Source organism: Oryzias latipes, chromosome 2 (genome assembly GCF_002234675.1).
Source record: "Oryzias latipes chromosome 2, ASM223467v1".
NCBI lineage: Eukaryota > Metazoa > Chordata > Actinopteri > Beloniformes > Adrianichthyidae > Oryzias > Oryzias latipes.
In genome coordinates, this window is record NC_019860.2 from 15775876 (window position 1) to 15800535 (window position 24660).

Genomic DNA, 24660 nt, shown 5'->3' on the forward strand with positions numbered 1-24660 from the left:
ACGGAAGAATTATGTTGGTCGCTAATATTTTGGACCTCCCCTTTGGTCGATAGCCACATAGTCAACCAACTGAGAAGCACTGAAAACTAGAAAGATCTTAAAATAAAATAAATAAATATAACAGTAAGGAGAACAACAATAATAATAATACATACAAATAAAACAAAAATGCATGAAAATAAATACACATTGATAGAAGCAATAAACAATAAAATAGGGAATATTAAAATGAGTTACTAATCCGGTGTAAAATCATAAGACCCCAAAAAAAGATAAAGAATAAATAGAAAATTCATAAAAATAGTTAAATTGTCTAAAAGCAAGTATAACATAAATTAAGTTGTATATTATATATGTTGCAAATTGCAGGATTTGCAATGCTTCAACATTTCGCACTAGGCCTTTTCTAACGGTGGTGGCAGACATGCACTAGTTAATGTCCGGTGTGTACGTGGCTTCAGAAGCGGTGCTTGGAACATGCGTTAGGACGGGTTAGTTGGGGTTCGTTAGGTTAGAAGAAGGAGGTATGGACACTGATGCAGGAGAGCCAATCAGCGGGAAAACGCAGCCTGCAGCTAAGTTGACTTATTGGTTTTCCTCATATACTGACTTAAGGAATAGAGTCTGGGATTTTGTCGAAATGAAAATATGAAAGCCGATGACCGAATTACTCTTTTAAGTGTCAATCACTTTAAACACGGGTTAAAAAAGTGTCAATTATTTTGATTTTTTTCCCCCAAAAAGAACCACACGCTCAACCACAATACTGCCAATCCAACCCTCGACTCATCATGTTGATATCTGCGTTTGGTTGAGAAGCATTTTAGGGCAATTTACGGAGAAATGTATTTCCAATTGACCTGCAAAGTGACTTAAATGGTTTTATAATAACTCACTCAGTTTGCCTTTTTATTAAGCCGTCCAACCCTGTACACTGTGTATAATATTCATGCCAAAATCTGCCCCTCCTGCATGACCGTTGTTAATTTCCCAGTGACCTTTACTTCCTGAGGTCAAGCAGCAAACGTCTAAATGTTAAAATTGAGCCAATGGCCTCGATTTTGGCTCGCAGCTACAACAGCACTTCTGCTCTTCCACACTTCAAATGAAATGAGTGGAAGGCATGCTTTGTAGTTTAACTTTTCAAAAAGTATCAATAATGGTTAAAGTCAGTAAGTGTGAAAGGCCACATTCTGATTTAACCCTTTAACTTCAAAAATGGAGAAATCACCTAAACAACACACTGTCTCACCTATTGGAAAGGAACGACCGTTTATGTGATCATCGCAAGTCAGCTGATCCTGACATTAAGAAAAGCGGCTTTGCAACATTTTCCTAATGTTGCATGACGGCACAAAGCCGTTTTTCTGCGCTTCAAAATCCACTGGAATTACATTAATTGCGTAAATATACGAAGACTGACGGTAGTGAAAAGAATGTAAATACAACAGCGGAAGCTGTGGTGGTAAAGAGTTAAAATTTCTGTTAGCGTGACCTGCAGAACTTCAAACGACAGCGCCAACAAAGATCTTTGTTCATTTGCTTTGGACATGAGAAGGATATCAAGTGTGTCTCCATAATCTGTTCCCACATTTGGACACAGAACTGCCTTACACCGCAGTACCTCATATGACCAGTAGAGGGTGGTTTCAGAAGGAATCCAAAAAATCTCCACACCAGAAACAAACATTGAAAAAGCCAGGTGTCAAAAACCTTTTTGAAATGTTCATTATTTGATTTTTTTGTAACAAAGAAGTCCCTTGAGATAAAATCTCTCTTTTTTAAAGAGAGACCTGGTCAAGAGGGAAAGTGTGTGTGTGTCCAAAGTGCCCAAGTGTCCTTGAGCAAGACACTGATCATCAGCTTGGCATTGGTGGAAGGTTGGCGCCAGTGTTCGGCAGTGGAGCCGCCATCGGTGTGTGAATGGGTGAATGGGACTGTGACTATAAAATGCTTTAGGCCTTCGGGAAAGATAGGAAGGCGTTACACAAGTAAACGCCATTTACTGTTAATTAATGAATCCTTACAACCTTGGAGGGGTTGGGGGTTATGAAACCCTGTTTGATTTTGTTGGAGTTCAAATGTATGCGTCATTAGGGGGTTTTCCTTTTAATTGGCAGATGGATGCACTCAACAAACTCCCCATATATCCATGACCCCGACCATTTTTGTGAAAACAGACCACAGACCCTCTAGAACCCGTTAACCCTTGTGCTATCCTAGGCACTTTACCATTGGGAGTTGGGTCATCTAGACCCACTAGACAGTGCTCTGAACCTTTTTTCTTCAATGATTTGTGATCTTCACTGGTGTCCATGGATTACATGAAATCTTTCCACCTTTATCCACCTTTGTCATGGTAGGGAGAACTTGCAGTGTAAGGGTGGGGTCATCTAAGATAGCACAAGGGTAAACCAAATAAAAAAAAAAAAATGAACTTGAACACAATGATGTAGATCAGAGGCGGAAGCACATTTCTAGAAATATTTTTTTGGAATACTAAACTAGTTAGCTGTAATTTTCCTGCTTATATTACTAAAAATGCCGTGAAATGTGTTAGTACTGACTCCAGGACATAAATAACTGACAGTTAATCTTAGTTTCTGCTTCTGCAGTGGACTCTTACTGTTGCTGTGCTAATTCTGTGAATTCCAAGGATGAATCGTTGCTTAACGCATGGTCAATTTAAAAAAAACAAAAAACAAAAGTATAATTTTGAGAACTTCTTGTGTCACTTTACCAAATAAGAAACTCAAAGTTGTCATCTGTCAGACCTATGATGGGAGTAAGATGCAGGAAATCATCAATTATAGTCCATTTCTGCTGAGGAGGTCGACGCCTAGAAAGGTTTGGGTTTGCATTATAAGCGAAGCGGCGTGCTCCTGATGAAACAAAAGCAGACGCACTCGGTGCGGCAGTCTCCTAGTTAAGTTTCCCTCTCTTCAGTAATGCCGTGTTTCTGACTGATGGAAAACAAGTGGAAGGTCAAGAACGCCAACAATAGATGTTGATTCCAATTATGTGTAAAGCATTGAACAAGATGCGCTAATGATGGCGACGTCGGGAGGAGAAAAAAAAAGGTGTTTGTGCGCTTCTCTCCCGAAGCCTGTGAAACAGTTTATTAAACAAAGGCTTTATTTCCATAAAGGCTGATAAGACTTCAAATGCTCGACTGAATAACAGTCCTGGCGTCAGTACAGCAAAGTGGCTAAGTGTATTTATCTTCTGACGCCAGGAGACAATCAAGACAAAGATGATAGCAGGTTTTTGAAAAGCAGTGGAGCATAATGAGACTGCAGCTACTTCAGGAACAAAACCAGTCAGAACGCTTGATTCTTTTTTTTTTTTTTTGACACACACAACTCCTTTTATCACCCCCCCACTAAAAAAAAGAAAAAAAAAAGAAAGGCCATCGTTTTCAATTAATGAAGCAGGGGTCCGGCGGGATCTGGATTAACCACGATGGCTTGAGGGCCCAATCCGAACCTGCGCTCGCCTCGACGTTGTGAGGAAATTCTCATCCAAGCCCCCCCCCCCCCCCATTCCACATCTTAAGGTGAGTTGCTTCAATGCAGACCACTATTAGTGGAAGGGGGAGATAAAACTGTAAGTGTTGCTCCCAATTAGTGCATCAGTGACCGCGATGGTGAGGCCTGCCAGGCAGAAGAGAGAGATGGAGGAAGGAGGGATGGAAAGATGTGAGGGGTGGGTGCAGACAGATGACGGCTCGGGAAAGGTACACCGGTGAGGAGAAGAGGAAAGTGAGCAAAAAAAAAAAAAAGCCTTCATTTTAAGTTCCCAGACAGGTCCTATTAACATTTAACAGCATTTGTGCAACTTGGTGTGGAGGTTAGGATGCAAATGAGGAGGAATTAAAAGTGGCCAGAGGTTTGGCATTGATGGATTGCAGCGTGGCGCTTCTCACCACTTCCTAGTGTCCATCACAGACGATTACTGTATAATTAAACCTTATTTCAGGACTCTCCGTCGCATAATTACTTGTGTGGGAATGTAACCATCATCTAAAAGCTCCGGCAAAATGCTTTAGCATTTTAGTCTGGCAGGCTGCAGTCATCTCGCCGGGCGACTCGACAGACGATCGGCAAAAAGAACAGTCACTTTTAATAAGAGGTGGGAAAAAAATATTAGGCGACAGTGTGCTGATTATAGGAAAATTAGGCTTTCAAGTGGTAAAGCCCTTTTGTGGAATTTGCATAATTTATTCTGGCTTTACCCCTGTTCGACCATTTTTCCCCCCCTACTTTTTGAGCTGTGGGCAATTTCCTCTCATATTTGAATAGATTGCACATTTAAGACTACTTAAGGAAAACCATCATTTTGCATATTTTAATTGTTGTGCAAAAGAGTGAGCAGAGGTGTTTTGGCACCGCCGGGGGAGCCAGGGCGCTTCAAAAGGAGGAGGTGACAGGGTCAGGCCGGGTAACCACGGGGTTCACAGACATTCACACAAACCTTTACGGTGGAAATAAACGTTTTTTTTTTTTTTTTAATCCAGGTGATGCACCTCTATAGGGAGAAAAAAACCCCGGAAGGGTCAGCTTTGACGATAAGATCTTCACGCATCCTCACCCCTGCAGAGCCGGGTCGAGGCCAACCTCAGCTTCACAAATACAAAAGATGAAAAAACAAACAAAAAAAAAAAGCATTTTGTCATCAACCATGCAAAAAAATTACTTTGGATATTAAGAACCATATTAAAGTTCAAAGTGACATAACGGTTTTTAAAATAGGAAACAGAAAAAGGTCATTGCGTGATTTATGTAAATCCTTTAAATAAAACATTTAAATCCATCTGCTGCCCCTTTTTTTTTGATAGCAACATTCCTCCCATTGCTGGTACCAGACGGCAAAACTAGAAGCTAACAAATATAGATTTGTTTTTAGCACATTGTGTAGAGAAAACAAAAATATATTACTTTGAGCATATAAACCCAATATAAATAATGTTATTAAAGTCCTAGCATAGATTAAAAAAGGAAAAAAAAAAACACCTCTTGTCCCAGAGTTTACCCAAACCCATTCTGTTTCCTTTTGAATTAAGATGAAATTTTTCATTTCAAATTTAATATCAAGGTGTTTAAAGTTGTGCCCCCCCCCCACCCCCGCAGAATAGGTTAAAACCGGACCCTCCTGTTTTTTGTGGGCAACTTCATTTTAAAAAAATAAAGGCAGCAGCAAAAAATTATACTTATTTAATTAAGTCTCTTTATCAACAAGCCTTTGAAATTAAAAACTCCCTTAAATATCCTTTTAGGGTATTCCTGTGTTTAAAGAGGGAAATTAAAGACGCAAGAACCCTGATGTTTACAGAGGTTAAAAGACAAACCTCTAGAAATGTCTTTTTAACCCCTTCATGCCCGACTTTTTTGCCATTTATATTTAAAAAGTAGTCTTTTTTCCGATGAAGGTGCTGCTAATTTAGGTGGAGTCCTGGATTTGATAGTACAGTACGTCGCAAATTATTGACAAACGGTTTGTCTGGATAACTCTCTTAAACATTACAGTTGATGTTAAAATGTTGCCAGGAATAAACCCTTTTTGTTTAGTAAAGTTGACAAACCCATTCCCCCCCCCCCCCCCCCATCATCCCATCAATCAATGTTTCAAACCAATCAAGTCCCTTTTGTTGTCTTGAGGTTGCTGGAGCCTATCCTGACCACAGTTGGTCAAAGGGGGGGTAGACCCTGAATGGTTCCCCAGTCCATCACAGCCCAAAAGACTCTTAATTTGAAAATAAACCTTTTTTTTCAATCCATTGGCTGTGCTTTCAATTCATTGCGACTATGTCGGTACCGTAAAGAGTGTCACTGCACACGCAGTTTGCGCAGGCTCACTTCACCATTGAAGTATGAAAAATGCAGTGTCAACATATGCGTTGCTGTGCTTTCTGGGATAGCTTATAGTCTGATTTCGATTCGGAACAAGGTACAGTGGACTTGGCGGACGTTTGGGAACCGACGGCAGCTTTCTCATGACTTTGGATCGCTTTCACAGCTTCGCCTAAACATTCAAGAAACTTGATGAAATGCGCAACGTTTGTCGTTGAAGACCCGAGTACCACACATAACATGGTGACGAAGTTAATAAGGCGTGGTAAGGAGCGGTCACAGGTTCAAGCCCTTAAAACAGACTAATAAACTCCACTCGGCAGACATGAAGCAAAAGCATCAATGGAACGATCTTCACAAAAATACTACAAATTGCGGAATCACTCGATTCTGATTGGCTGCTGGGTGTGCATTAAAAAGTGATATACCACAGTGATAAGCGCACGGCTGGACAAAAACAAGCGGTAAGACGTGAACTTTCTCTCTGAACTAATGCTTTATTTAACCCATCGTGACGATCAGCATAGATATCGCTTTCCTTTGCCGCTGCAATCGAGGTCCGCGCCGGCTGAGCTGCTACCATGACAACACGCCACACCACGTAACAAATAGTCCCCTTTTTGTAAGAAAATGAAAATTAATAAAACCGAACCAAAACGAAAAAATAACAAAAATAAAGTCCAAAAACTGGTTGAATATTGAATTCTTTTGTAGGTGACCATGGTATAAGCGAGTTAATGGCCTTCAAAGTGTATGTTATCAGCATTAACGCACTCTACGGAAGCTTTGCGTCGGAAGGTTCAGGCTTCCACATCGTGCGTTAATTTCTGATCATGCAGACTTTGTCGGTCATTAACCCTTACGTGACAAAATGATTGTGTTTAGAGCAGATAGGGAAGATGTGGTATCAAAAAAGACAAGAAAACCTTAATATACGTATATACATGTGGTTACCAGGTTTTCCCATTGTTTTCTATCTGCAAAACAAAGGCGATCAACAAGATGTAAAATATTAATAACTTGCTTTATTTTAGGCTATTTTATTTATTTCTGTGTTCGAAATTGGAAACTCCATCGTTTGTGGTCACCAACTTTTATCTCTGCACCGTAGAAAGTTGTGGATTGTTGTTGAGTTAAATTACCGGATTTGGTCCTAAAAGACAGTCGCTCTGGGCATTTTTTTTCCCCCTCCCACAACAGCTCTCTGCTGGACACTTTCCCCGTCCTAAAGACGGCTTCCCAACATCACTTTGGACATAAAAGCTGGTCGTAAATAATTTTTGTTGGCCGCAGCGGGTTTTCAAAGGCAGATAATAAAGAAAACAGCAGCCCTTGATGCTCTTTGACCCCCCCCACCCCCATCGCCAGGCATTTGAGTTTTTCCTCGGATAATTACGGAGGCTATACGGCGGCTTCCTACACCTCACCGCCAGCTGTATAATGACACGTGCAAAATCATTTTCATTAAGAGAGCTTGCATAATCCATATTCTTTGTGATGGCGAAATATAATGAATGCTTTAATGTTTCCGTCTTGCCACTCTTAGCACAGCAAGAGAAATGAATTGTTACATTTTAATGAGAGAAGCGACAGAACCGGCTTTTGGAGCGACTCGGATGATTTTATAATTGCACACAAGGGTGACTAACTCTAGGCTCATTAAGACGATTTATCAGCTCGACTGTGTTTTCCTTTTTTTTTTCCCAGGCAGTACACTTATTTTTCCATTGTTCTGATAAATAAATTCCGCTATTAATCTTTTCTTTCCTCAGAGCAACGGTTAAACAAAGAACGCAACAAGCTAAGATATAATCTCCCAAGGAAATGTCTTTAATGGGTCGTTTGTTGCTGCTTGTACCTCAGATTACATGAAAATACATTTACTGCAAGTATGGCAACATATTCACACATATAAACAAGTGGTGCATTTGTATTGTATGTATAGAGATATGTACAACAGAAACACGTTACACTCTGGTTCAAAGTTGTGCAAGTGTGTAATATATACTAACAATTTATAAAAAATAAAATAAAAAAAAACCAAAGAGGTGTGCCCACGTATGTACACATTCACACGCGTACAACCACAGAAGTTCACAAAAGATTAAAGCAAATGTTGTGGATTACATGAGATTTCCCGACCCCGCCCACCCCCACCCCAATCGAGGCCATGCTGTAGCCCGTGGTTGCACCATCAGCTTTCTGCACAATCATCTGAGGTAGACCACGTAAAACTTTACGGTGTCTTTGTTTTTTTTCATAAATAAATGTTTGAAATTTGGACAGAAAAGGAAAGAGACAAGTGTTTTTGTGAAAATGAGGTAGAAATGCAGTAAAAAAATTAAAAAAATTAAAGGGCGGCGGGTGTCGAAAAACATCAAGAGGAGCAGAAAACATGAACAAAGCGCAGCATTGACCGCCACGTTTCCAGTGGTTGATTTGGGTAGGACGCCTGTGCCAGAGCTCCGAAAGTGCTCCAGCAGCTCTTTCCGTCCGGAGACCCTCTCTTCTCTCTCCGGAGGATTTGCTGACGGAGGGAATTCTGGGAATTGTTTTTGAGGGCTGCTTTTCTGAGGGGGCTGCTCCACGCTGCCCCTCGTCCCGCCCGTCTTTCCCCGCCGTCAGATTTTGCTGATGCTCAGCACAACACCTGACTTTGGGTTCTACTCTGGAGAAAGCAGCAAAACGTGGTCCTACACCGTAAAAGCCCCACTTTCCTTCACAGTTGGAGCTTTTTTTTTTTTTTTTTTTTTTAGGTTTTAGGATGAGTTTTTGGTCAAACACCCAGTGGATGCACAAGCGACTGATGATCAACATTTTCACAAGAATACGCATGAAGCTCAACTACAGCACAGAATGACAGAGGCGCCGAAAACAAAATAGAAAACAAAACAAAGATTTTCCAACGGGTATCAAACATCATGTTGAAGGACCCAAAAGACCTGCATCAAAGTCCCAACAGAAATGATCAAAAATATAGTTATTTTTATGCTCTGCCAATTTGATTTACTGTCAAATTATTCAGCTAACGTTTGGATTTCAATGGTTTCGCAATGACTGTCATCCGATTTTTTTTCTTCGTCTCTGAAGTCAAAAGTTCCTGAGGTCAGGTGATGAAAAAGATATGCAGAAACCTGAAAGAGTTGGTTTGAAACAACAAAAAGACAGGTGTAACTCTTCCAATCCAGTCTTTTATAACCCCTTTAATACCAGAGCTGTCGGTAGTGACAGGAAACGCACACGTTCGTTGAAATAAAGAAACTCTTACGCATTTGACGTATATTCAACTGATTCTGTATTCGCCTTTATCTGCATCAGAATCTGTTAGGATTCCGTTAATTTGCGTAAACGGTGGTTCCTAAATCCAAGGGATTCTAAAGCTGCTTTTATCTTGATTGCATTAAGAGGCTTGGTGCTGAATGTTGAAGTGGTGCAATTCTGGTGAATCTTGCTCAAAGCTTTTTCTTTCACAGCTCTATTTGGATGTATGAAAGACTTGGTGTCATAGAATTCCAGCTGGATACAAAGCGCAATTATTCATTTTTTTTCCCTCCAAGATCAATTTCTAACAGTTGGTACTTCCGTGAATTAAAAAAAGATGCCATCCACGCGTCACTACCAAATGTAGTCGCTGATTGGTTAAAGTTCTACGTGGATTAACTTGCAATGCGTCCTCCTAAAAATGTTGATTTGAACAGGAAATTCCATAGACATTTCGTTGAAAATGGCTGCTCGCGTTGTTAAGGGCGGTGTGAACGTAGCTTTATGGTCATTCATAGAACGCTAAAGCTCCAGAGTTAAATGGTTAAAACCTTGTTTTTACTGCTTTAGGCTGTTTGCAAAATGAAGCACGGTCTTGTAAATGAGCGCTGCTGTTTAGTGCTGGCATTTGTCTGAGCTTTTCTTCAGAATCTGGACAGCCATGCAAGTGGCAACACCTGTACTCCACCTGCATGCAGATTGGACACGATTACAATGGTGTAAATTTACCAAACTTTACCAAAGAGAAGACTTGAATAAATAAATAAAAAACCTAAATGTTTTGGTCGTTAGCTGTAGGTCTAGCATCGGTTCTGTCGAGGTTATTGTGTCATAAATAATGAAAAATTGCTAAATCCTTTTTCTTTCTTTGATGTGGCAAACAGAGTCAAACTGAGACAACCTTTTTGGTCGGAATATTGCCTATCCGGCATCCAAAACTGATCCACGTTTTTGTTTATTTTCCTTATTTTAGTTAGCTTTTCCGCTGTCTTTTATTCAAAAAAGATGTTTTGTTACAGATAATAAGCTTCACTTTGGTTGAAAACATATAAAACTTCAAAACATAAGGTAACAGTTTTAATTTTTTACGTTCTATAAAATAAAGCATGACATCATTTTGAACAGCCAATAAGCCTTTATTATTATTATTATTTTTGTTTTTAAAAAACATGTTTATACTTATTTTATCTTCATGTGTATGGTCAAATAGGTTTTAAGAAAATCCTTAGAAGCCACAGAAATTTCTTTTGGGGGGGGACAAAACTGACACCACTTTTAGCTCCGATTAAGAGCATTAGCGGTAAAATTTTGGATTTCTTAATCTTTTGTAATGAAAAAATGAATAAAGTGGCAAAAAAGTTGACGAAAAGTGATCCCAGTTGAACTTTACGCAGAAACACCCTGAATTATGCCAAATATTGTATGGGGGGGAAAAAAAAAACAACTAATATTTGTTTATTGTTAAGATGACTAGACCGGTCGTTGTCTGTGATGTGACTAATTTAAAAAACTCATTTTGAAATCTCTTGCCAATGTTTCAAAAATGTCAATATAATTTTGTTTTTGTGCACTTTTTCTTTTTTTTGCATATAAAGAATACGAAATGCATCTCATTTAGCTTTTCTGTGCTAGCAAACATGTACTTTCAGAGACGTAAAACATTTACTTACATTTCTTTCAATAAAACCTTCCAACTGTGCAACAAATGAGTGAAAGGGTGTGTTGATAAGCTGATGGGGCTCCCATGTAGCCTAGATTGTATGTCGATTGTGGCCGTTTTCAAAAATGTACATCCTCCCAACACTTCCCCCGCCTGTATAAACCCCACCCCCAAAAACCCAAGCTGGGCGACAACACGGTATCACATTTTTCAAGAGCAATGGTAAGAAGTCAAAGGATTTGTCAAGTAAGAACAGGTAACTAACTCAAGCACCTGCTGTGATAACAAAATAATTAAGACAAAATGATTTTATACTCAAGATAATGTTCCGTCGATTGAGAACATATCTAATACATTCATTGTCACTCCTTTGCTATCCTTAATAGCCTCTTGAACCACACCTTCCAGTGTCAGATTTTCCTCTCAGGTTTTAGTGCTTTTACGTCAACATGATCTTGAGGTACTGTACAATTTACAAAGGCTTTCCTGAGTGTTGTTTGTTTTGCAGACACAGAATCGGAGGAGAGAAATGCGAGACAGGGCCAGACTACTGCCACCCGAATGGATAACGGCGCCAAGCAGGACAATAAAGGATGAAGAACCACCACTGACTGCGACTATCAGGGTTTTTTTTTTTTCAGACTCACTGCTGAAGTTTTAAAGCTCTTAATAATCATCAGCTCATGCCATGAATGTTGACTGTGAGGCAAATTAACTAAAATCAGAAAGCACCACTTCAGGCACTTAGATAGCCAACTTAATTTCAAGAACGACAACATATTTATATATACATAGGGCCATCGGATGTGAAGCCAACTCGCTTGTGTGTAAACAAGGCCTGGCTATTTCGAGTGTCAGGTTTTCAGACTGAAACTCTAGCTCGGTAGATGAGGAACACACCAGGTTTCTGGGTGCATCTAAACTCTGCTTTCTGAAAGCACAGCGGGCTTGTGTTGGCCTTCGGCGTCCCGCTCCCTCCAGCTCAATGCATTTGCCCTGAGGGAAGGAACTGTGAAAGCCTCTTTTTCTCAAGGGCGGTGTCTGTGTTTTCACTGGCTGCAGCCAAACATTTTGTTCCACTCAGTGTAAGTGTCAATCTCTTTCTGCGATATACTGGCTTGGAATTTACAACACACACTGTCAATGTCTTGGTAGGCGAGGGGCCGGATCTGGCCCCTGGGCATCATACCAGTCATGTCCATGCCCTGTGCAGAGTGTAACAGACCTACGAGGGCCTCTTGACAAAGTCTGACCAGATCCAGTCCAGAAAAACCCTCGGTTCGCTGGACCAGCAGCGCCAGCTCCTCCTCACTCAAGCAGTATTTGTGCTGGGATTGGGCCAGAACCTGGTTTATAATTTGGTGCCGGGCCGCGTTATCCGGTAAGGGCACCAGCACCCTCCGAGAAAAGTACCTTCGTAGACTTTCGTCCATGTCCTGTGGTCTGCTAGAGGAGCATATCACCAACACTTGGTTATTACTGTCCTCCCCAGAACCCATAAGAAGGGAGTCCATCTGGGCAAGTAGCTCCCCTTTTAGCTGGTTGATTGGACTTTCCTCACTGAGGTGGGCGGACAGGAGCATGTCCAACTCACTAATGAACAGTACAGAGGGCTGACGGCAACGTGCCACCAGAAAGGACGCTCGGATGATTTCTTCTCCATCAGCCAACCACTTGGTGGCCAAGGTGGAACCACTGAGCTGGAGAAACGGTGCCCCCAGCTGAGTGGCCAGGCAGCGGCCAAGCAACGTCCTTCCACTGCCCCTTGGGCCAAACAGCAGTATGCAGCGCGGGGATGGTCCTAAACCACTAAACATGTCTGGACGCAGAATGGGCCACAGAACCTCCTCCTTTAGAGTAGCCTTGGCTAGTTCCAGGCCTGCAATGTCACTCCAGTCCACCGGGGGGCCCTGTTGAACGATTTCTGATGTCACCATGTCCAGGAGTTGAGGATTGCAGGTTTTTAGCTGTTCTTCAGCCAACCGCGAAGAGGAATTAGATGAAGAGGAGGTGGGCCCAGGCGCTGAATGAGATAGGTGCATGCGATGATCATCAGCCGACTGCTCACTCAGGGAGGGGGAGGTGAAGCTAGCAAGAGAATCGGCAGACCGGGAGCCACCGAGGGTGGAGGAGACATAGGCCGGTGGAGTCAGTGGACCCCCTGCTCCCTGACCACCGTACTTTCTTTGCTGCTCTGATGACATTGAGGACTGCTTCTGAGTATTAGAGTTCCTGTCAAACCCACCACTGGCGGGGTTGGACCCTCCATTGGTACTGCTGCTATCTGCCACCCGGTACATGGGGCTCTCCGCTGAGCTCCGAGCCTGGGCATACCCAAAGTTTCCATAAGAGGGGTCCATCTCCCCCTGGCCTGCCATGTAGAATGCCTTCCTCTTTAGTGTATTGGAGGAACTACTGTTCAAAGGGGTGGGGGCAATTGGTGTCAGGTTATGGCTCTGGTATGGGTATCCAGGTAAAGAAGAACTGGGTGGAAGAGGTGTAGGAGCAGCTATGCCTGAGTGGAGGTACGACGAGGGTGGTGGCGCTCCTCCAGGGCTATATCCTGGTCCCACTGAGCCCTGTGCTGGGTAGCCAACTGGGGGGTAGTTATAACTCGATAAGTTGGGGGAGCCTCCATTGTATGATGGAACTAAGGTGGGGTGGGAGGGTGGAGGAGGGGGCTGGAGGAGCCCAGAGCTGTGCAGTGGAGAGGGGAGGGCTGGGGTAGGGGCAGACTGGGAACTGTAACTGCTGTGAAGGTATGGGCCGCTGTAGGTGGGGGCGTAATCCTGAGAGGGCATGGAGGAGGAGTGGAGCGCCGTGGCCGAATGGCTCCCACAGCTGCTGCTGGAGTAGCTCGGCTCACTCAGGGTACTGGAGGCCAGACCAGGGGAGCTGCACATGCCAGACACCACCTCCGACGCCGCTGCCACCCCTCCTTTTCTAATGGGAACCCCTTCCGGGATGCAGCTCATGGGGTACACGCCGTCCTGCCAGGGCTCAGAGTCCCCTTTTCGTCCGTTCATCACTCCAGGAACGCCGGGCGGCTCGGAGTACGAGCCCGGCATCTCCAGGATGCCGGAGTACTTCTCGGCGTACTTCTTGAGCAGGTTGGACGCAGTGAGGGCGGAGATGTCGTCATTGGCCCAGGCGTACTGGTAGGCGGCGGAGCGTTGCAGGTGCCCGGGCACTGCCCTGTACGCTTCAGCTTTGTGGGCCGGTGAGCGAGTGGTGGAAGATATGTCAAAATGCTGCTCGGCCCACTGGCTGTGCTCGGGGGTCCACTGCATCTTTAAGCCTGAGAGAAAGAAGAAAAAAAAAAACATCTTAAAAAATATGCAGACAAAAAAAACTGTCGGAAGACAATAACGCGCCCTTTTTTGTTAAAACAGAGTAAGTTGTTTAGAGAAAAATTATATCAATGTCAAAGGTGGTGCAAACTGAGACACTGATCAGAACCTAGATTTTAACTTAATGTACATATTCACCTTTAACCTTAAAGCACTTTTTGTGCTAAAGGGATAAACAACCTAAACACCAAATTTAAAAACAATTACGACTAATAAAACACTTTATTTCTGCTACTAGAATTGTACAGGGACTCATGTCTTTGTAAATAATTCATTATCTGAAATGAGCCAATTGGTGTTCTAATTTTGAATCGTTGAATATAATTTATATGAGCTTATGGCATGGTCTGGGTGAATACTTGATTCTGATTGGTTGTCCAATAAAAAGTGACAATGGACACTTAAAGAAGTCGCCTCGATATTCTATATTATTGGCAAAAGCCTTAAAACCAGTTGTTAACCGGAACAAAAGAAACTCCTAACAGAGGTCTATAAATAATAATAATAATTCATTATTAATTATTAAAATAACTTAACTGCGTGTTATCCATCTAAAAAACTGCAAATCTTTCTTTGTATTTGTATTTGTATTTATTTATTTAAGGGACAATGCATACAACAAACAGTGTAGAATACTCTAAAGGTAATGAGACACTGTAAATATGCAGGATTGTAGCCTAGGCTAATTTCCATCCTCTGTCCCGTTCTGACCATGGCCAGCCACCTAGAGACTTAAAATAAAATGAGTAAAACAGAGTAAAAATGTACATATATAGCGTAAAATTGCATTAGAAAAATGACATAAAATTAACATAACTCGGATAACATTTAAAACAGTTTCAAATGCATAGTTCACCAAAATATAAATCAATAACATATCCAAAATCAGAACAATACTATGACAACTGTGACCACTTTTTTTCACCCCCCAATGGTTTATTTTTACTTTTGTTAGCAAACAGTTTTCTTGCATTGTCCCTAAAATTAGCTATGAGTGCAAGTTTGGTTTTCCAGCAGCCAAGATCTTAATTGTTTTGAGAAAGATGGAAGTGTGGAGAGCTGTCGAATGCTTTCTGGGATTGCGTTCCAGGTTTGAGAGGCTCGAAAGGAGAAAACAGTCTGTCCAAAGCTGCTTTTTTCTGGAAGGAATGATGCAGTCGCCTCTTGAACTCGCTCTGGTGCTTCTGTTTTCTCTTTTTTTGACAAAGTCCTGAAGTGGGGGAGGAGCCAGACCGTGAAGGATTTTATAGACCAATATGCAATCTGTATGTTGAATCATATTATTGAAGCTCAGTAGGTTGTGTTTCTGAAGTATTTTACAATTATGGTGGCTTTTGGGCTTTTTGTCCAAAGTTTTCAGAGCTTGTTTGTGAACAGTTTGTAGAGGTTTCAGAATGGTTCTGCATGCTGATGCCCAGCTGGTCATACAGTAGGTCATTTGTGAAACAATCCTGATATGATTAAAACCTTGATTTTTGGATTAAATTTTTGTTTAAGTTCAATATATGAATGACTAAAACTAATCACAAAAAAGGTACGATTCTGTTGATTTATTTATTTATTTATTTTCTAACAAGTGAGTAGCAATGAGGAAAAGCCCCTTCAGTTGACGTACGCCAAGTCTGATGTATTAAAACAATACATCCTTGAGCACAGTATGTTTTTGACACAGTCGATGTAAAAATACTGGTATGCAGTAGGGATGCAACAATACATTTTGTTCCAGACTTACCTTAGTGGTGTAACCTACAGCTTTTAAACTGAGAATTGTGGTATCCTTAATGTTTTATGCAATAATGTTTGCCATAAAAACAAAGTTTGTGGTTAGGCTTTTTCACAATGTCTGAGTTATTTTTGTCAAAGTTCATATGTGGAAAAATGAGAAGGGCGGTATTTAATTCATAGAGTTACAATGATGTTGGCTGACGGTTGGACATTCATCAGTTATCCTATCCACAATATTTGAACAAATGATGAAAAACTGAAGTGATTTCCACCTGAAACGTGGATGAACTTCTCATCAGGACTCGCCGAGCGTCAGCAGGTCTGCTGCAGCAGACGGGGACTGTGCGACGGCTGGTTACAGCAGCCTAATGCATCCCGGCCAGACCAATAAGACAGAGGCATGGAGGGTCACTCTATAATCCCCAGCTCATCTGAGGTGGCTGGAGATGGGTTTAAAAATGGGCCTGCAACAAAGCATGGCACACATGCAGCCTTCTCTCTGCTCATTGTGCTTTCATTCAGCACACACTCAGAGCTGTGCTCATACACTGAGGCGTGAAGAAAAAGAGGGAGGGAAAAAAAAAACTATATGGCTGCGCTCAGGCGTGCCGCAGCGCACGCGCACCTCCACTGACCCAGACGGACAAACACGGGCGCGCTCACAGGAGCTGCGGCGAGCTATGAATTACAACACATTGTGTCTCAAGCTTAGTTCCTGTCTGCACAGCTCCACCTTGACCTCCTCTCTCTCCACCAGCCTGCCTCTCCTCTTCCCTCTCTGCAGTTTTTTTTTTTTTTGTGGTCATTCATTTTCCACCTCCCTCTTTCAAGAGCAGTCTCTATTTCTCCTCACCTCCTTTTTTTTTCTGACTCAATCTATTTTGATATATATCTTCTCTCCTCAGTCCCTTTCTGTTCCTCCACCCCTGCTCTTATTTACTCCGCCTGCCTCCCCCCGTCTCTTCCCTCCTTGCTCCATCTCATCTCCCTCACCTGGCTCCAACCCCCCCCCCCCTCTTTTATTGCCTCGGGAGGCTGGAGCGCCACTGTTTCCTTTAATCCCAGCCGATGCCGTCTGCAAACACCGACAGTAACACTCCACCGTCGCTATCAAAGCCTCGGCGCTATCAAAGGCGGGCCGGGGCGTAATCACAGCAGCCGCGCGGCAGATTGAACCCCGTTTGATTTGACTTAGTGCACACAAATAAAGGATAATATCGCCGTCACTTAGGCCGCTTCCTCCAACTTATTGACTGGCGGAGGGCTCCATGCGGAGACCCGCGGCTGGGGGTCCGCTGAGCACTCCCTGCTGCAGAATTGGTTCATGCCGGCATCTCTGTTCGGCCAATAGAACCTGCTCAGAGAGGATCAGACGCCTTCCTCCCCTCTGTTGATGCTGCTGCAAGCATATTCCAAACACATGCACATTAACATTCTTTTATCCGAGGCCCTGTTTGTTTGGTAACAGACAGAAAAAACTGGGGGGGGGGGGGTCCCCAGACTCCCATTTCCTCTTCGATCCTCCTTTCTAGCCATGCCTCTGCAGACACCAGTGGCTAATTAGCAGAATGGCGATCTGCTAATTGTGTTAATTTACAACATTCTAGCCGATGGGGGAGTCTTGCAGAGGCGGGCGAGCCCATCAACCCCCCCCTCGTCTTATTGCCTCAGATAAAAAAAAAAAAAAAAAAAACTTTTCCTGAGTTCTGCCTTATCGAAACATGGAGAACTGCAAAAGCTCAGGTTTTAGGAGATGAAGACATGATGAGGCAGCAGGAGGCGGTTCGGATCGTCTCCAACAAAACGTGCCTGCCTGAGAGGGATGCTGCAGTTCTTCACAGAGATGGCTGCGAGTGATTCACGCGGTGATGTAACCGCTGCTTTCTGTTCCATCCCGCTCAGAGCAGATGGTGTTTGCAAAGATCCAAAACAAACAAAAAAAAACAGGGTTATCAAATCAATCAAACCCTAATATATAAGGATCAAAATAATTCTCATCGCCATAAGCTCTGTGCTTTGGCGCCACACGTGGAGTCTTGACTGTTACTGAATAATATATGTGCTGTGGAGAAAGCTCTGGGCCACAGTCAGACAGCTTTTCAGTGTCGGTAAATACACACTTTCAACACTCTCTTTGCTGTCTGATTCAGACATTTCAACAACTTCACACCTTCCTGATGCGCCAACATCCAGCAACAAAGACGCCTTGAAGGCAGCAATCGATCTTTTGGCCAATAAGCGGCAGAAACAATTATGCGAGAAGAGGACCGCTACAGTTAAGACTGACCGGCTGAATATGAGAAATGTTAAATAACAGATCTAGAACTGTCTGAGCTCTCTATGTTCACCCAAAAGCCAATGAGTCACTGAAAAGCTCAAAAATGATGTCATTCTGAGACGTCATTATTTTTATGATTTCTAGAAAAATGTGTCGATAAAAGATGGTTATTGACACTTCTTTTCACATTTTTTCTTTAAAAAAAGATACAATTGAATAAAAAAAGGAATGTATGGCAGATTTGGAAGAACTTTATATGGCAGATTATACCACAAAAAAAGTCAAAATCCAAAAGGTAAATTGTTTGTAATCACTCCACATTTTCTGAGAACTGTTTCAAGCTCAACAGACGGAGATCTTTTTCTGCTGATGTCTACCAAAACATGGAGATGTGATGCATAACTACTGGTGAGGGCTGCTCAGCCTAGTCAGATTTCTTCCACGCTACAAAAGCAGAATCTGAAGAAAGTAAAAAGAACCTTGTTTCAAGAGTAATTGTCTTATTTTCTGTCACGCAAGAAAAAAGCCTTAGTTTGAGAAAACACGGCTTTGGGGATTTGAATTGTAACTTAAAATTAGAATTCTCTTAGCCCCCCTGGCAAATTTTGTTTTTGTCTATTTAAGGAAAATCTGCCAATGGGGTAGGAATCTTTGACTTATTTCAAAAGGGGCTCTTTTTGCAGTGCAGAGATAAAAGAATCTTGGGGAAATGAAATAACTTTATTCAGTTGAATCTCAATTTAGACATCATACAATTAACTCTGAATCTTTGTGTAGATTTGTTCAGCTTCATCAACCTAAACATGCTGCCATTGCTTCTCCTTCCCAATGTGTTGGACCATTTGGACATTCCCGAATCTAACAGATACAAACCAAAAAGCAGACATTGTTTTGCAAATATCGTTGATGTCTGCAATTCCTGCTGGTCAAACATGTGAGCCACGGTGTCTGTGGGCATCTTATTGGTAATCTGTGGTAAATTACAGAAACAAACGAGAAATCAATGTGACCAGTGAGGATGTGCGCTTTAAAAATGATCCTGTATTATTTAAGAGTTTTTAGAGTTGACGTCCGTTTGACTTTTCTGCACTGTAAAGTGTGCACATTTAAAAAGAAAAAGCACTTTATAATCCAGAGCGCCTTATGTAAGTGTGCTTGCTGCTGTTGAAGGTATTTTTGATAGGCGCTCTACCAAAATGTCATTTCGTATTGCAAATAAGGTTGGGTGTTTTGTAAATACACTAACATGTAGCGCTGTCGCATTATGTGCGTTACATTTTTTTTGATGCATTACTAACAAGGACGGGAGTTAGCGTGGTCACGGTAACGTTTGTTTTAGCGGTATACGTTGTTTTGTGGTTTTTTTTTACCCCTTGCGAACATGGTTGGGAGTCCCCGGCATTGTGAATACGCCAATACGGAAAATGCTTCTGACGTGGCTAACATGTAGCGTGTCACAAACAAGTTCTAGAGCCACTGTAAACCCAATTAATAAAATCGGACAGCACCACTAGTGTGAAAATATGGAGATAGTATTACAGTCCATGACAAAAGTCTTGTCGCTTATCCATTTTGTAGAAACAAAAGCGTATAACCTCACTTTTAATTAATCCATTGGTTGAAACTTTTTGTCTTGCCAAAATGAGACCGTTCTGTGTTCATTAAATGATCAATCTTTCTTCAGTGAAGCAATTTTATTTTAGTATATTGAACATAATTTGGGAGGGTTTTAGCTTTCATATGAGACATTTCTAAAACCAATGGATTCATTAAAAGTCAGGTTATACGCTTTTGTTTCTACAAAATGGATAAGCGACAAGACTTTTGTCAGGGACTGTATAAAATGACAGTCAGGTCTTATTTTGGTTCCAAATACTGGCCTCTACAAAAGTGATAGGCCCATAGCAACTATATTGTTTCTTTATTTTTTGTTTTTTTGGTTTATCTTGAACTTATAAATGCAAAGACTAATTTCCACATTGTTATATAAAGCTCGATATTACACCTTTCCTTAGCAACCACTGTTTGCCATAGGTGGAGTGGATCAAGTTCCCAGACTGGAACTAAAGATGTAAATGGAGATTGAGTAGATTGAGTAGATGGACTTGTGCTCAAATCATTGACTTTTTTAATGTCTAGATAAGAAAGTAGTGACTTAATGTATCTTTGACCATTTTGGTTGCTATAGTGACATCTTACAACAAACAGTTATCAAATCAACTTTTTTTTTTAAATGCATGTCAAATATTGGTGATGGTTTGTTGACATTGAGTTGTATCCATTCTTGTTTTTGAACAACGTGAAACTAGAAGATCAAAGCGTAGAGAAGGGTGTATGAAAATCACCAAAGGTGGAACGAAAAAGGGGAAAATCAGGAGGACGATCACAAAGTCGGAAAGATTAGAAGGGGAAGACAAAGTCGCGGCATCTTTCTCCAGCTTGGGTTGACACTCTATCAAACTCCATTATGAGCGATGTTTAAAGGAACACAAATCTTCCTAATTCCATCATTAATAAAGATAACATATATGAAAGAGTGTGTCAGGCTCCATCAAGGCTTTCATCTCCTCTATAATGAGGTTAATGCAGAGACGCAGTCATTACCCCAGCAATGCAAATGAAGGCCAAATGATAACTTGCACTATTTAAATAAGGTAATAGCGATTACTCTACGTTATTCAAATGAGGACAGATGCTTTGAACTGAGCGCTTTGAACTCGCTGCTCCTTTTCTAGAACATATGGATGAGACGGAAGGACAGCCGACTTTGGGATCTTTCAGGGGTTTAAGCCTCTAATTCAATGTGATGTAAACCGGGGGCAACGAGAAAGGCAATGTCACTTATTGTAGAGATGCAGGCTTGGGGCAAGCATTAAATTCACTCCAAAAACCTTTTGTACACGGTTCTGACACCAGTTCTTCACCAGAGTTGACTCATTATTGAATGACTGGCCTTCATCTGGATTTCTTTTTATTACAATGCAGAAAAGTAGCTGAATCCAGTGCTTTACTCCCATCAAATGGAGCTGCAATGCATTTTCCCATACTTCCGGCCAACGAGAGACTCGCAGTGTGTTTACATTTAATCGTTTTATCCGAGGAAAGCAACACAAGCAAGGCCCGTGCGCTACAGGAGGAAGCCGGGGGGACGGTGCACTCAGCCGAGGAAAATAAAAAACCACGGCGGCGAGGCGTCGAGCCTGCAAGGGTTTTCTTTCCTTCTCCTCCAGCTTCCACACACAGAAGCCTAATCATTCTCATTATGCTTGGCGTCCATCTACATCAACAGGGCTGCCCATTACTGTGCATGTGTGTATAAGCAGTAAACAGCTCTTTAGAGAGAGCTAATGAGCTCTTTTAAGTCTGTCTGCTGTGTGATTCTGCAAGCGGGGTGTCGGAGCAAACTGCCCATTTCTGTAACGTCATAATTAAGTCGCATGTGTAAGTGTGTGCTAGAGAGATGCGCACACACAAAACGCCGAGACAAATGACTTCTTTGTCTTTCTAACTTAAACCGGCATAGGAGACCTTCAAAAAGTTTTTTTTTTTTTTGTTTTTAAAAAAAATCCTTCCTGGTGTCTCAGAGAGAGTTCAAGAAGAGGAGGAGGAGGAGCTTCATGACAAGCAATAACTTCATCAAGAAAGACCTGCTTTCTCAGACCACCTGGGAAATCTAAGCAGCCAGTTATTCAAATCCTTATCAAATACACCAGAGGGCATCTCCTAACCTCTCAATCACTGCACCTCAATATGCTCTGCACTGTATGTAGCTTTTGTTCACAGACATCTGTGTGAGGGTGTGTGTTGTCGTGCGCACAGGCTGTGTGTACGCGCTCCACAACCTCTGGACTGCCTTGTTAATGAGTCCGGCACACTGTGACTAAGCCACAGGCTACGCTGTACTGGCACGCAACCTGCGCTGCAGAGTCAAATAATGCGATTAGGTCTTCCAAAAGGCAATTAATTATCAAATTAGTCATGAGGTTGTGTCACTCAGATTCTCACATTCATAGAGTGCAGAATTCCTCTCCGGAGCATTGGTAGGGGGACCAAAAAAGCTCATATTCGGTAAGAAATACAGAGTCGAGCTGCACTGGATAACCGTCAGTCACAGCTATCAGACTACAGACTGTAAATATGACAAAAGTCTGACAACAGAACCTGGTAGTGTCGCCATTTATAGATATAGATAATGTGCACATAGGAAACTTATTACAATCAGGGGATTTGGTCAATATTGGTCTAGCTTTGGGAGATACAACCATCAACCATAGATACAAGAGCGCGGATTATCTGTGGCATCCACCCATGGGATTCTCAAGGCAAAAATGAAGTTTGAAGTGGCTCTGGCACGCTGACGGGAGACCGCTCCGCTCGAGTCAACAACGTGCTGACAAATGCCTGATTGACAAAGTAGGGGAACTAATTTTTGGGCATCAAAAACATTTTTGTGAAAAAGAATCATCTCACACTCTTAAGCCTTAAAGTCAAATAAAAATGTTTCCTTTCTGAAACTGGCTTACAGTGGTCTTTAGAGAAACTGCAACAGTTGCTTTGGGTTTCAGACAATTTTAAGTAAGGAATTTGTTACAACAAAAACTTAAGTAAAATATTAAGACATTGTTTTGTGTTCTTATGACAAATTTGGGCCACATAAGAATCAAAATGTTGTAAAAGCTTAAAAGAACCCAAACGAAATGATCAAATAGTGGTACAACAACAAAAAAAAAGAAAGGAACTTGATTTAATTTAGACACGATGTGGTTCATCAATACTGAATGCAGCTGATCTAGTTTTGAAAACACTAAAAAAGTTCATGGCAGATGTCTGAAAAAGAAGAAACTTTGAAGAGGTTGGAAACGTGGCGTTGTATGGAGGTTTTCATCAACATGACATTCAGAGGAATAGACCATTTTTTGATGCACTTTTAGTCCAGCTGGTTTTGGGCATCAGCATCCCCAAACAAACTGCTGTTGGAACTGGAACGCCTACCTTCCAACATGTTCAAAGTAATTTAAAAGAGTTGGAACCATTGACTGCATATTGGAACTGGACAAAGACAGTATGGCGTCATAGATAATGGTTTCCTTCTGGCTCCAATAAAATGAAGTCAATTCAGCTGCCATGTTGGAGTCAGACATCGTTAGTAAGCAGCGACTGGTCCGATTCAATGTGTCTATGGCAACCACTTACCGATCAGCTTGTCGGAAGTCCATACCACTTCCACTTGAATCTGACAACCAAAGGTTTCAAATGTCCAATGTGGGGGCCACCACATACTTTTATTGAGAAGTCTGATTGGTCAGTTCATGACTTAAATAATTTGCAATAAAGAAAAGAATATAATGAAAACAATTAGGATTAGCAAGAACCTTTAAATAAAAAAAAAGGGGGCAGAGCAAGAATGGTTATTCTGACAAATAGAATAGCTGACTATTAATGAGTAATAGCTGTTTATTTCTCTACACAAGTCTATGGGATTCTGGCTTGTTGGAGCCAGCTGTCCTGTTTGGACAGTCAATGGTTGTAACCAATCCTCCTGTCAATCAATAATTTGGGGGTGGAAAACTGACAAGAATTTCCAACTTTGAGTCAAAGTGAAGAATTTTTTTGTTTGTATGAGGGTCAAAACCATCAAAATTCACACTTCAACTTAAAGTCCTATTATAAGCTAATTGAACTAAAACAAAAGAGACTTGATCAGGCCTGCAACAAGGCAACTAAATTGACCAAAACAAAATCATACACGTCAACTTTTTGTTTTCGAAAAATTAGACGTGTGCTTGCAACTTCAAAATAAAATAAACCAAGCATCTAAACTGGAGTGACTGCCGCTCCCTATGACAGTCAGAAAAGCGATGCGGACTTCTGAAAACGTTCCCAATCTTTGAGGACTTCCATTAAACATGAGCCATTGTAGGAACCAGCATTTTGCAAAGCGGCAACAACAGAAACAAAAAAAAAAGAGTAAACATGTGGAGTTCAAAGTCTAGACAGCAAGCAGTGACCAGGAGAGATGAGCTGTCACTAACTCAAAGACAGTATGGGGGGGTGGGGGGTGGTGGTAGAAAATGACAGCTCTGAGCTGCCATATAAGAAAATGTGACGGATGACAGCAGCTTGAAAAAAAAAACAAAAAGAGAATCAAAAATTCATTGTAATCAGGGATCTCTGACCTCCAGAGAAGTTTGCACAGCTTTGACCATCAAACTTTGAAATGTTTTTGTCGAGCTGATGTTTAGCTGCGCTACAGAGGAAGCTTAAAAAAAAAAAATATTGGGGCTTGTTTAATGATGACTCTAAATTTAGCCGGCAGCAAAAAACGAAATTCCAGAGGCGTATCATCGCCGCCCCTGACTGCGAGAATCAGATCTTCTTTGGAGCTGTATAAATTGACACTGTTGAAATTTCCTTTTACTAGACAGACTATTGAATGGATGGGTTAAATGGGTAGGGCGCAGTTAAACAAATGCTCCGGATCAAGGAAATTGTGCGTGCCTTCTTTTGTCATTCAGAGAGGAAATTGAGAGATATTCG

The 24660-nt window shown here is 41.7% G+C and overlaps 1 protein-coding gene across 1 annotated transcript in view; it reads right to left on the bottom strand.

Moving 5' to 3' along the window:
• Window positions 1–7535: 7535 nt before the first annotated feature.
• LOC101162817 (fidgetin) overlaps window positions 7536–24660 on the bottom strand; it is a 38658-nt gene continuing 21533 nt past the window's right edge. Inside the window, exon 3 of the mRNA XM_023965298.1 lies at window positions 7536–14068. Within this exon, the coding sequence (XP_023821066.1) occupies window positions 11820–14068 (2249 nt within the window). The 3' untranslated portion in view covers window positions 7536–11819. The remainder of the gene's footprint in view (window positions 14069–24660) is intronic.